The following is a 13,178-nucleotide window of genomic DNA, read 5'->3' as shown; positions in this document are numbered from 1 at the left end:
TAAAATTTCGGTGTCCTACTTCAGCGTCTTTCATTCATTGCAGCCACATGTTAATTATTATATGAACACTATGTGCATTATATATAATATATATATATATATATATATATATATATATTTTTTTTTTTTTTTTTTTTTTTTCTGGGGATCAAGAAATCGTCGATTTCTCCTCAGTCACACTAAAATATGGGTAAATATTCTAGCTAACGGATGTTTTAAGTGTAAAAATAATAATAATAAAAATATACTTCCCCAGTCTAGAATGTTATTTTTAAATATGAAAATTAGTCATTATCAAATTAAATACAAACTGATTTTTATCAGTTTTTAGAACAGAAATCTTAACAAAGTAGATTGAAAATTCTAATGAACAAACCCTTGTCAAAACCTTCAGAATATACACTGATGAGCCCAAAGAAATGGCTCATCGGTGTAGATATGAATAAACCTGGAATGTTTGTTGTATGAAAGCATTACTGAAAAAGAGATTTCTGGCTCAATGCATGAGAAAAAAAAGCATTTTGAGAAAATTACCTTTAAATGGTATTTATTGTAATTGAAATTTACAGATAGATAAAATGTAATAGATTTTATCTATCTGTATCTATCTTCCAGTAGTCTAAAAGAAGACATGTTATAGAGGCAAAACAGTGCAAAAAAAATGGCACGGTGCATTAAAAAACAATGGTTTGCCTGTAGCGCCACTGCCTTGCCTTAAATAACCAAGAGACATTGCAAGATCATAGTGAAGACTCACTAATAGCACACTTGCATCTGTGATATTGCATTAAAAAACACTAAATGTGCTAAAATGCTAAATATTATATATTACCTCTCCATAGAATCCTCCATGTCTGCTCAGAAAGCAGAAACAAGTAGAAGAAATGGAAATAATTTATTTGAAAAAAGTATTTTATTTCATTGATAGATTGATTTAGCATTTCAAATAATCAACAGATCTCTTTTGCAGGAGTTATGATGACATAAAAATAATGAATTACAAAACCAGGGAGGCTTGCTCTTATTTAGAAAGTACAATGTATTTAGTATTTAAATACAACATATGTTTGAATACTACCTGGAAGTGGTTTCAGTGCTTGGTTTAAAATACTGACAAAAATATAATTTGCAATTTTATGTTAATTGTACTGTAATTCTTGTAACAATTTAGTGAGTCTAGTTCATTCTGAAATGAAAATAGTTACAAAATACAACAATTTGCAGCATATATTAACCTATTTCATTAGGTTGTGGGACATTTTCAATTATCTTTCTCTGTTATCTGAGGTGCAAAAGGCCCAACCAGCCAGTTGAGTGGAGTGTTATTGAGAAGGTACTCCACAACTCCATCCAAAGATTGTCGCACCTGTAAAAAGATGAAGATTTAAGATGAACACTGTCTAGATTCTACATAATAGATTAAAGGGTTAGTTCAACCAAAAATTAAAATTCTGTCATTAATTACTCACCCTCATGTCATTCGACACCCGTAATACCTTTGTTCATCTTCTACACAAATAAAGTGTATTTGTGTTGAAATCCGATGGCTCAGAAAGGCCTCCATTGGCAGCAATGACTTTTCGTCTCTCAAGTCCCATGAAAGGCACTAAAGACTTCGTTAAAAAGTCGATCTCACTACAGTGGTTCTACAAAACTTTTATGATGCGATGAGAACAGTTTTTGTGCGAAAAAACTGTTTTTTTTTTTTTGTTTTTACTCAACAAGTTCTTGTCTTCCGTCTGGGCCTCTGGCTTGAACTCACGAAGCACCACAACGCATGGGCGGGAAAATTACATAGATACGGCGTTTTTCTGACACATGAATTGGAAGTGAGGAACTCTGTAGTGCACTACGCAAGGACCCAAAGCACAATGAATGTAGAATTCAGCAGCTTAGATAAGGCGCATCTTCATCTGCTTGTATTTGTAAACAAAGTTCCTTACTTCCAGGTCTTGTGTCAGAAGAATGTCGGCTCTCTACGCCATATTCTCGCGCATGCGTCGTGGAGCTTCATGAGTTCCCGTCAGAGGCCCAGAAGGAAGACAAGAGCTTATTAATTGAACTTATAGAGTTTTTGGGCACAAAAACTATCCCCGTCGCTTCATTAAATTATTGTAGAACCACTGTAGTGAGATGGGCTTTGTAACAACATCTTTAGTGCCTTTTATGGGTCTTGAGAGAGGAAATGAGATTACTGTTAATGAAGGCCTTACATAAATATCTTAATTTGTGTTCCGAACATGAACGGAGGTCGGGTGTCAAACAGCTTAAGGGTGAGTAATTAATGACAGAATTTTTCGATGATTTTTTGGGTGAATTAACCCTTTTAAAACAGAATAGAGCATGACAATTGATGTAAAAAAAACTGCATATACTCGGCTCTAACTGACTATACCTGGCCTATCTGCTGACGCGTCTGCTGTAAGAGAATGGGTGTGAGTGTCCTGGTGCTGCTCAGTGATGCCTGGAGTTCTTCAGCTGTATGCCGAGCATTCAGAAGCTGTTCCTGCACAGTGCCTGGGAGCCCCTGTACGCTGGACACAGCACCTGAACATGCTACCTTTAGCTGATCACTCAAACCCCGTACCATGGACAGGGCTCTCCACTCCAGCTCCTATGGGGAGACATCCACATAAGCACACTGAGAATGTGTCTGATTTTGCCCAAGATATATTTTGTATTTGTTTGTAAGTAAAAACAACAAATATAAAGTGCATCTGTACCTCTCCCTTGGCTTTTGCAGCATCCACCTCTGTCTCTTCTGTTACTTTTTCCTGCAGTTCTTTCGGCTGCCCTTCCTTCCACTCTTTCCATCGCTGAAGTAACTGCTCCGGAGCGCCCCCTAGCTGCTGGCTGGCACTGGCCAAAGTAGCCCGGGCACTTTCCAGCAGGTCCAAAGTGCTGGTCATTTGAGTCACAGTCACATGCGTAGTGTCCCTGGCCTTGCGGGCCCTAAGAAGGGACTGCTCAAGCGCCCTCTCCCGAACTTTGGCAGACAGCTTACCCAGGCGGACGAAGTAGCTGGGGTTAGTAGTTACTATGAACCCTTCCTCCTCACCTGGCCTCGGTTCAGCCAATGCAGCTGGAGGCAGAACACATAACACTGATGTCAATACCTTACATTTAGACATATATAGTACAATCAAATATAGCAAAAAGAGTAATACTGTCAAATATTATTACAATTTAAAATAACTGTTTTATTTTTCAATGTATTTAAATGTAGTGTTTCTTTTTTTATGTAATTTATTTTTTTGTGATGGCAAAGCTGATTTTCAGCAGGCAGTCTTCAGTGTTATATGATCCTCAGAAATCATTCTAATATGCTGATTTGTTGCACATTGTCATTATAATCAATGTTGATAACAGTTAATATTCTTTTTTTGTGTGAAAACTATTATATTTTTTTCCAGGATTCTAAAATGAATTGAAAGTTCAAAAGAATATATTTATTTTGAGAATTAGATTATTTTTTCAATTCAAGTCTTCACTGTCACTTTTGATCAATTTCATGCATGCTTGCTGAATAAAAGTATTCTTTTTTTTCTGAAAATCTTTCTGACTTTTAAACAGAAGTATATACTGTATACAAAATGATACATATTTTTTATTGTATTAAAATCTTTAATACAGGGTGTTTTTAATGCCATTTCTGGGTTATAATGCAATAGCAGGACTTGTTTACTTAAAGCTGCATTCCCTATTGCTCAATTTTGGCTCATTAGCTCTTGCCAGATCTGAAACAAAAACGTCTTTCCCACAAGAATTCGCTCTTTGCCCTTTCATTGTGAGAATGTATATTTAAACAAAAGGCTAAATGAGAAGAAACATTTGTAGATATTAGCTGATGTTACATTTAACTTTCAATATTTCTTCACATTTTCAAAGTAATTTCTTAACAATAATTAAAAATCACTAAATAAATGAATAAAAAAGAATTCAAAAGTTACTTGGTCTGAAGTGCAACTACACTTACCAAGCTCCTTTTCACTAAGTGGAAGGTTCTGGTCCACCCAGTCTTCAGAGTGGGTAAGGGCCTTATCTACACCATTACTGACCATCTGGCCAACACGGCTTCCCATGACAGTGTTTATCCCTCCGGTCACAGCCATACGTGTCTTTTCCACACCCCCCAGCACGGCTCCCACCACAGCATCCTTTGCTCCCGTTACGGACTGGTACACCATGCCCACTGTGTTGGATACCAGCTGCAATGAAGATATTTACAATGTTGATTCATATAACAAATCAAATGTAGAATAAGTCAGTCTAAGCTTTACCTTGTCTGCTGGTTGTTGTAAAATTGGAAGGTTTTCTTCTACCTTGTCCAGACCTTTCATGGCATATTCATTTACTACTGCAACTGTAAAAGAGAAAGAACACAAAAAACAACTGCTGTTATTTAACAACCAGCTGAAATAAATAAATAAATAAATAATAATATATATGTGTAAAACATATTACAATATATATATATATATATATATATATATATATATATATATATATATATATATATATATATATATATATATATATATATATATAACAACACATTTTTTATGTTTTTGAAAGATGCCTCTTCTGCTCACTTAGAGTGAATTTATTTGGCCAGTCTTCAGTGTCAAATGACCTTTTAGAAATCATTGTAATATGTTTTGTTATGATTGGTGCTCAATTATTAATAATGGTTCTTTTTATTATCAGTGTTGAAAACACTTATTATTTTCGTGGAAACTGATATTTTTTCAGGATTCTTTGATGAATGGAAAGTTCAAAAGAACATACTTTATTTGAAACTGCAACTTACAAAATTATAAATGTCCGTACATTACAGAGTAAGAGTATTAATTTATCTTGTTTTTATTAGAAAAGATCTTATCACAGCAGCAACGTTTTCAACATTAATAATAATAAGAAATGTGTATTGAGCAGCAAATCAGCTTATAAGAATAATTTCTGAGGATCATGTGACACTGAAGATTGAGAGTAATGATGGTGAAAATTGAAGCGTGCAATATATTCAAACATTAATGTTCCAGGTCCAAGAATGGTTGTCCTACTTGGGTGTGTGAGTCACATTAAATTATGAGTGAACACATAGGCTGCTTGTGTGCAAATTACGTTAACCATTACAGATGAACATAGTTTATCATATCAGATAAGATACCAGAAAGATTACGAACAATTTATAGGCTAATATCGAATAATATAATATGTATCATAGGCCTATATCACAGGCTTTATATTTCTATTTTATTTATAATATAGCAGTTTATATTTATAAAAAGTCTTTAATTTAAACTTAAGATAACTTTCAGTTTCACACATTAGCTGTCTTATGTGAGTTATTTTAATTAGAAATGAAGAAAAGCCACAGGGAATCATCTTAGCCTCCCTTTGATGGTCGAAAACCATAATAATAAGATATAAAAATCTATTTTGTGACACTTATATTATAAAGTTCAGAAAAAGTTTATCCGTTCAGAAAACATTTATTTAAAATTGTAATAATGTCACAATATTACTGTTTTTACTGTATTTTTAATCAAAATAAATGCAGCACTGATGAACATAAGAGACTTTTGACCGTCAATGTGCAAACTACCTTACTGAATCTAGGTTTAAGAAACTCACTCTGAGGTTCCAGCCGGTCTAGTATTGGTTTGGAACCCGTTGAAGCAGCAGCACCTAGTGTTCGCACTCCGCTCTCTGCCACCTCCATTACTCCTTTCAGGAGTGGCACACTGTCTTTAGTAGTGCTGTAAGCATTATACACTGCGCCACATGCTGAACTCACAAGCGGCAGGTTGCTCATTCGGGATACCACACTCTGAAACACAAATATATAACTTTGTTGCTGTTTACTCTACATTTTTATGCCCAGTGGGCCTCATTCTGAAACATAACTGATAAAACTGATGCATTGAATAAAATGTGTATACGAATGGTTTCATGAACGACTTACACCGACATTTGGTTTAAGTGAATGAAGCCATATGTATTTTCATGTAAAAAGTTTTGATTGGAAATTAACTTAACTTCTGTTGTATCTGTATGTGAAGGTCATGAAATGTGTGACTCACCTGTTGTTCCTGAGTCACCTGTGATTCCTCTGTGTCCATCTCTCCTGTCTTCACATTGTCTGCCATTCTGTGAGATATGTTAAAACAAAACAAAACAAACAAACAGAAAAACATTTACTTTACTGATAATCATGGATTGTATAGATCCATCTCAGAAACACAAAGGCACTGTCACCTTTAAAACTCACAGCCTGGTAAGAAAAAAAATAAAGATGAGCAAATGATGACACACTGTAAAAAATTTTTAAAAAAAATATTCTGGTCTCTAATTGAAAATGTTCTAGTGACTGATCACATCTAAATGTTTCAGTAAGCCAAACTGAATTTTCAGAAATTCAATTTGGCCGACTTAAAAAAATGTAGATGATCAGTCACTAGAAAATTTTCATTTGGAAACATGATTTTTTTACAGTGCAGAATTCAGAATTATACCCACGCACACAAACACACACAAACACACACACAAACACACACACACACACACACACACACACACACACACGCAAACACTCTCTCTCTCCCCTTGACCCTACAATCTCTCATTAATGTTCCAGGTCCAAGAATGGTTGTCCTACTTGGGTGAGTGAGTCACATTAAATAATGAGTGAACACACAGGCTACTTGTGTGCAAATTTCGTTAACCATTACAGATGAACATAGTATATCATATCAGATAAGATACCAGAAAGATTACGAACAATTTATTGGCTAATATCGAATAATATAATATGTATCATAGGCCTATATCACAGGCTATATATTTCTATTTTATTTATAATATAGCAGTTTATATTTATACAAAGTCTTTAATTTAAACTTAAGATAACTTTCAGTTTCACACATTAGCTGTCTTATGTGAGTTATTGTAATTAGAAATGATGAAGAAAAGCCACAGGGAATCATCTTAGCCTCCCTTTGATGGTCGAAAACCAAAATATATTTTGTGACACTTATAAAGTTCAGAAAAAGTTCATCCGTTCAGGAAATCATCCTTCGTTGGCAAATTAATATATCTTTCTTAAGTGGTCGTTAAGATCCCGTCATCGTAATGGTGACCTTCGTAATGACAAATCAAGAGCGTTGAAAACAAGAAAATGCGTAAACTTTCACCCACTTCCTGAGAAAAAGTATTGTTGCGCCATTGAGTCCGTGCGGAATCTGCCAACTAGATGAGACTGAAACGATAGACTACTGACCGCCTTAACAACAGTTTAATCTTACAATAGACTTATTTTCGTACTGTAGTCATTAATAAATGTAATTTTGTTTCTGAGGCGCAGCTTGTTTAAGTGCGCGTAAAGAAACGTTTAGCCAACTTGAGACAAAACGCAGGGTCGCGGTCGCTTTTCGAGAGATGGCATCCCATTAATGCTCCGATTTTAAAAACTGTTGTTTGTCATTCCACAAATTTTAGTTGTTTTCCTATTCTTTCAGATAGCTGTCATAGGAACTGACCTGTTATTGATCTCTGTTGTCCCTCGCTGACCCGCGCGTGCTGAATGTGGGAGTCGTCTAGTCATGAGACTGAGTCAACTTGACGCAATGAAAGTGCAAAGTTAGGAGGAGTTCTTTAAAACAAACCAATCAGCCTCTGTGAAATCTCTTATTATGAAACTAGCCTCAGTTATTGCTGCCTTCTTATTAAATGTAGCCTTTTTAGCATATTTTAGGCTATGATTATCATTTCCTTACTCTCAACCCAAAGGTGCCTCAGATAAGACAAGCTCTTTCAAAAAAAGACAAGACAAGCTCTTTAAAAATAATAATAATAATAACCTAAGTGTACAATTCCTCCTCCAACACAATAATCTAATATACTGTATATAATTTATTTATCTTGTTAATGAGCTTCTCACTCTCACAGTATTTTGAAGATTCATCAGGATCCTGATAAAGATTCTGGCAGTTTACTGTTTACCATTATGATTAAGCTTTTGAGTTAATCTGAGGTGAAAGAGGCAATACGATAAGCAGGTATATGTAACCAAACATCTTTGGAGGATCTCGAGCTACACATCATGAGTTTTTGAAGTCCTGACAGGCCTCTGAGGTTCTGGTTTGGTCCATAACCCAGCCCTATGTCCCTCCATGTCTACGGTGGTTAAAACTCTGATGAGCACAATACAAGATAAGACATTAAATCTTATGACGAAATTGGTGGTAAAAAGCAGCCTCTACACTTCTGCTAATCATTTGAGATAATGGTGATGTGTAAGTTGTTGACGTGTACACTTTAACAGATACTGCATTATACTGTAAAAAGTGGTTACCTGCAACTGATACATTAAAGAGTTTGTTGGTATAACTTAAAGCATAGGTTTGCTCAGTGATGTAAAATAATATTTTTGACTTGAATAAAGCTAGTTGATTTAGATGTTAACTTTTTTATTTTATTTCAAACATATGACTTTGTTGCTGTTGTAAGTAGGCCTACTATGTAATTTATTTATATAATTTATATACTATTACAGTATTTACTAGTATTTTTAATTATTATGTTGATATTTTATATTTTCAATTTTAGTTTGTTTTATTTTATTTTTTTAAATATATTTCTATATATAATTCTAGCTTTAGTGTTTTTATTTCAGTTTAAATATTTGTACTTAACTTAGTAATTTAAACTTAAAGGGTTGGTTCACCCAAAAATTAAATTGATGTAATGACTCACCCTTATGTCGTTCCACACCTGTAAGACCTCCGTTCATCTTCGGAACACAGTTTAATATATTTTATATTTTAGTCCCAGAGCATATACAGTCTATGCACACTTTAATGTCCATGTCCAGAAAGGGAATAAAAACATCATCAAAGTAGTCCATATGTGACATCAGTTGGTTGATTAGAATCTCTTGAAGCATCGGATCACCAATGTCACATGATTTCAGCAGTTTGGCAGTTTTACACGGGATCCAAACCGCTGAAATCACATGACATTGGTGATCCGAATCACTGATCGATTCACTGATTCACGGCTTTTTGAATCTTTATTTGAGGTTTGAAAACAAACGCGGAAAGACTGATTCTGAATAAAGTCGTAGTTTTTATAATTTTTGGACCAAAATGTATTTTCAATGCTTCAAGAGATTCTAATAACAAACCCTTGAAGATGAACGGAGTGTGGAACGGGTGTGGAACGACATTAGGATGAGTCATTAATGACATCAATTTCATTTTTGGGTGAACTAACCCTTGAAGGTTTTTTTTAAGTTTAAGTTTTTCATCTAATATGATATTTTATTTAAATTGTAGAAAATGACTTGGGGTCACACTTTATATTAGGTGTCTTTAACTGACATCAAAAAATAAATAGCCTACAAAACACTTTTTCTGAGGTAGGATACGGGTAAGGTTAGGGACATGTTTGGTGGTATGTTTGGCTCAGTGGTTCATGTAGATTGTCTACAAACCAGAAGGTTGGTGGTTCGATCCCCGGTTCCATCTGACCAAGTGTCGAGGTGTCCATGAGCAAGACACCTAACCCCAGCTGCTCCCGACGAGCTGGATGGTGCCTTACATGGCTGACATCGCCGTCGGTGTATGAATGGGTGAATGTGAGGCGATATGTAAAGCGCTTTGGATGGCCATAGGGTCTGTTGAAAGCGCTATATAAATGCAGTCCATATGTTTATGTCTAAGGGTGGGTTAAGGTGTAAGGGAAAGGTCAACTGTTTAATTATAGATTTAATAACAGAAAGTAATTGATGTAATTACATTCAGGCATTTAAAAAAATGTGTGTTTGTAAAAAAAAAAACATGTACACAATAAGTGTATGGTATCAAATGATTCATTTAAATGTTAATACATAGTAAAGGACACCTAATATAATGTTGGACCCGAATTTTAATAGTTTTAGTAAACAATAACAATACTGAAGCAAATAGTGAAAAGAGAATTATGAAACAAAACAGTTCAAATGAATGAATTATCTCTTTCTTATTATGGTATTTTATGCGTAATGCAAGCAGTCAAATTCAGTCAACATCCACAGTACTTTTTTAAGGGAGTTCGTTTAATTCATCAAAAGTAATATTCAAATTACAACAAAAAAAACAAAAAAAAATCATAATAACTTATTCACTTACTGTAGATAGACAATTCTTTGGTAGTGAAGACATTTTCAAAATACAGATTTGAGAAAATTCACAAGTGCTGAATAAATTTGAACCAAAACAAATGAACTAAAACACAAACACTGCTGCCCCACTACTGTTGAAACTACTTTTTTTTACCTTGTTGAAACTGTTAGTGTCACTGAAGTCTTGTGTGTTTAATGTAACAAAGATAAGTGTCTTGCAATTACTGTGAGAACAAAAGGCAACATATGGCACATTCTATACATATTTTGACATATTACCAGGAGTCAGGACCAACATGCATACATACCAGATTAACAGGTTAATGGGAATTAGAAAAAAAGAATTAAGGCAACAAAACAAAAATCTGTGAGCCTTTAGAAACAATTGAAACCATTAGGTGTTAAAATGCCTGAGTGTAAAAAGATTAATTTTAGTGTAAGATATGTTTTTGTGTTTACCGGGTGCACATGTACTCAGGAAAATGTTGCACATTATTGTGCTGGCTGATGGAAATGTCTGACTTGTTTTAATGCTCACTTTACAATCACACTCATTTTTCACAGCTTTTTACATTTTCTCTTTTAGTTAACAAAATCTTTTAAAACTTCCAAAATCCTTTTTTAATAGATATCATGGGTATTTCTTCATCTCTTACAAAAACACATATAAAAAGAAACAGAAAAGTATATTATTAATATAGCATTGCTTATGACGAAAGAGAGGAAAGCTACAAAAAGTGGACCAAGCGCTCTTTTCAGTACACACCTATTGGCTCCGCCCACACCATAGCCAGTGCCAATGTATGAGTGAGGAAGGCAGCTCAATCCAGGTTTCCGAACAGAAACCCATCCTATTGGTGTGGTGTGAACACACCTTAAAAGACACAACATTGATCCAAACGTGAAAGGAAACCGCAGACTTGATAAAACCAAGCAGGAACCAATCAGAACGCATATTTTCTGCATTCGTCACACAGCTCACAATATGAGAAACACAGAGATAAAATGCTTAGAATAGGCAGAGAAACTCATGAAAACACAGGCAGCATGAGGTTTCAGACTCCATATGCACCTTGTTTCATCATAGATTCATTTGTGATATCTTGAAGAAATGTTTTTTTTTTCTCTCATGGCTGGCCTTAAAGATGGAAAAATGCTTTGCTGTGCCAGGATTCCTATCGAGCCAGTCTAAGCACTTTAAGTCTAGGGATGCAGTCCACATTGTCCACACAGTGCACAAGGGGACAGGAGGACACGTTGATGACAACGATGACATCACAGCTACTGCAGATCATCTTCAATACTGACGCAAGAGTTCCATTATTACAGTTGATAAAGGCAACATGGCTGTCATTTGATTTCTCTTCCCACAGCTTCTTTCATTCCCCTCTCACTCGCAGAGGAAGTCGTATAGGCCTCTTGGCTGGGAAGAGATGTGCTCTTATGCAAATACTGATGAGGAGCAGGAGACCATCCTGCACATGTGCAAAATATCCAGCAATAGGGAGGGTGGGATGTGTCTCTTTACATGTGGGCCAGAAGGGAAGGTTGAGGCACATGCTACTATTTGACAAGCCTTTCATTTCAAAAGGCAGAATGGAATATCTTGAGATGCCTAAATCAGTTCCGACAGGTTTTGAAGTCAACAAACTTGCCTTGCAATAGTTTATAAAGCCCATTTTCTAGTACTCCACCCACTATAGTCTTTTTACGAAGCCCGCTCTGGTTTTAAAAAAGGTATGAGGTCACAGCGTGACCTTGCTGAGCCTGAGGGACAGACTGGAGCGTTGCTGCGTGCGTGGTAGTGTGGAGCTGCAACGACTGCGCAGCTGAACCGGCCTCCCCTCAGAACCACGAAGACGCAACAGGAAGTCAAAGTTTGCAGACGTGCTCATGGCGTAAAACACATTGGCGTTGTCAGGGATGACCAACTCTGGAGAAAAAAATTAAAATTTGGGACGTCATGTTGGCATTTTACTATAACAAGCTAAATAAATGAAATATTAAAGCACTAAGATTTCAAAATGTGTAAGATGCGCAAGTTTTAATGTTGTACCTCTCTCCTCAGAGATGACCTGCACCAGCTCGTAGTCGGCAGCCTGCTCACCCTCCAGGTTGTGTTTGGCCATGGCTCGATATATGACTGCTGGAGTTTTGTCTTGACTGGTCAACTGCATGGAGAAACAATGACGCATTTTAAAACTCTTCCCTAACTTAGTGCTATTAGAGCAGGGATGAAGAATGATGATCCATTTGCATCCTACATTATAAAAACATCTAGATAATTTTCAAATATAAAATCCCATTTATACGGTGTAAGAACAACATTAAGTGAGATGTTATAAAAACAGCCTGTGATTTGCAAAATTAAACAATTGTCTGATATATTCTCACTGTACTATAGCCAAAATAAATCATCAAAATATTATCTGGAATTATTTATTTGTAAGTTGCCAATGTTAATTCCCTGACTATTAATGTTAGGTGCATAAACCTAAAGAGATTTATTTAATTAAATTATTGAATTTTAAGTTTATAGTAGTCAAAAAATAGTCAAAAAATAAAAATATTAATATTTGTATTAACTAGTGATTAGTGAATTTAAATAAATTCTAAAGAACATTGTAAGGAAGCACTTAATTAATGTATTTTTCCAACAAACTATATAAAGATTTTGTTATTTCTTTTTGCTAAAAACTATGGCTGTCAAAAAAACAAACTTTTTTTTTTTGCCTAGACCCCAGATCACATTTTATTAATAATTTAATATATTTTTTTACAATCATATCTGCCTGATTTACAACACTAATAGTTTACATTTATTTTAACATACTTTAATATAAAATGGCTCTTAAATTGCAGTGCAAGTGAGTGACCTATCAGTAATTAATCATATTTGACCAATATATTAAAGGATTAGTTCACCCAAAAATTAAAATTCTGTCATTACTCACTCACCCTCATGTTGTTCCAAACCGGTAAGACCTTCGTTCATCTTCGGAACACAAATTAA

At 35.0% G+C, this 13,178-nt stretch overlaps 2 protein-coding genes across 4 annotated transcripts in view; both read right to left on the bottom strand.

Moving 5' to 3' along the window:
- Nucleotides 1–876: 876 nt before the first annotated feature.
- plin3 (perilipin 3) lies at nucleotides 877–7,635 on the bottom strand. 2 transcript variants are annotated; one of them, XM_067413998.1, is made up of 8 exons: nucleotides 7,542–7,635; nucleotides 6,087–6,153; nucleotides 5,638–5,833; nucleotides 4,281–4,363; nucleotides 3,977–4,208; nucleotides 2,724–3,082; nucleotides 2,396–2,614; nucleotides 877–1,366 (listed from the first exon to the last, which is right to left on the bottom strand). In XM_067413998.1, the coding sequence occupies exons 1-8, from the start codon at nucleotides 7,604–7,606 to the stop codon at nucleotides 1,262–1,264; spliced, it is 1,326 nt and encodes a 441-aa protein (XP_067270099.1). In that variant the 5' UTR covers nucleotides 7,607–7,635; the 3' UTR covers nucleotides 877–1,261. The 2 variants fall into 2 exon arrangements, with proteins under 2 accessions (XP_067270099.1, XP_067270100.1); XM_067413999.1 differs by having other exon boundaries at nucleotides 6,105–6,153.
- Nucleotides 7,636–9,929: 2,294 nt separating this feature from the next.
- rgl1 (ral guanine nucleotide dissociation stimulator-like 1) overlaps nucleotides 9,930–13,178 on the bottom strand; it is a 30,425-nt gene continuing 27,176 nt past the window's right edge. For both annotated transcript variants that reach the window (XM_067413996.1, XM_067413997.1), the window contains exons 17-18: nucleotides 12,222–12,336; nucleotides 9,930–12,098 (exon numbers count right to left, since the gene is read on the bottom strand). In XM_067413996.1, the coding sequence (XP_067270097.1) occupies nucleotides 11,911–12,098; nucleotides 12,222–12,336 (303 nt within the window). In that variant the 3' untranslated portion in view covers nucleotides 9,930–11,910. The remainder of the gene's footprint in view (nucleotides 12,099–12,221; nucleotides 12,337–13,178) is intronic.

This window comes from Pseudorasbora parva, chromosome 13, assembly GCF_024679245.1.
Source record: "Pseudorasbora parva isolate DD20220531a chromosome 13, ASM2467924v1, whole genome shotgun sequence".
NCBI classification, from domain to species: Eukaryota; Metazoa; Chordata; class Actinopteri; order Cypriniformes; family Gobionidae; genus Pseudorasbora; species Pseudorasbora parva.
This window is presented reverse-complemented; position numbering and strand designations above follow the sequence as displayed.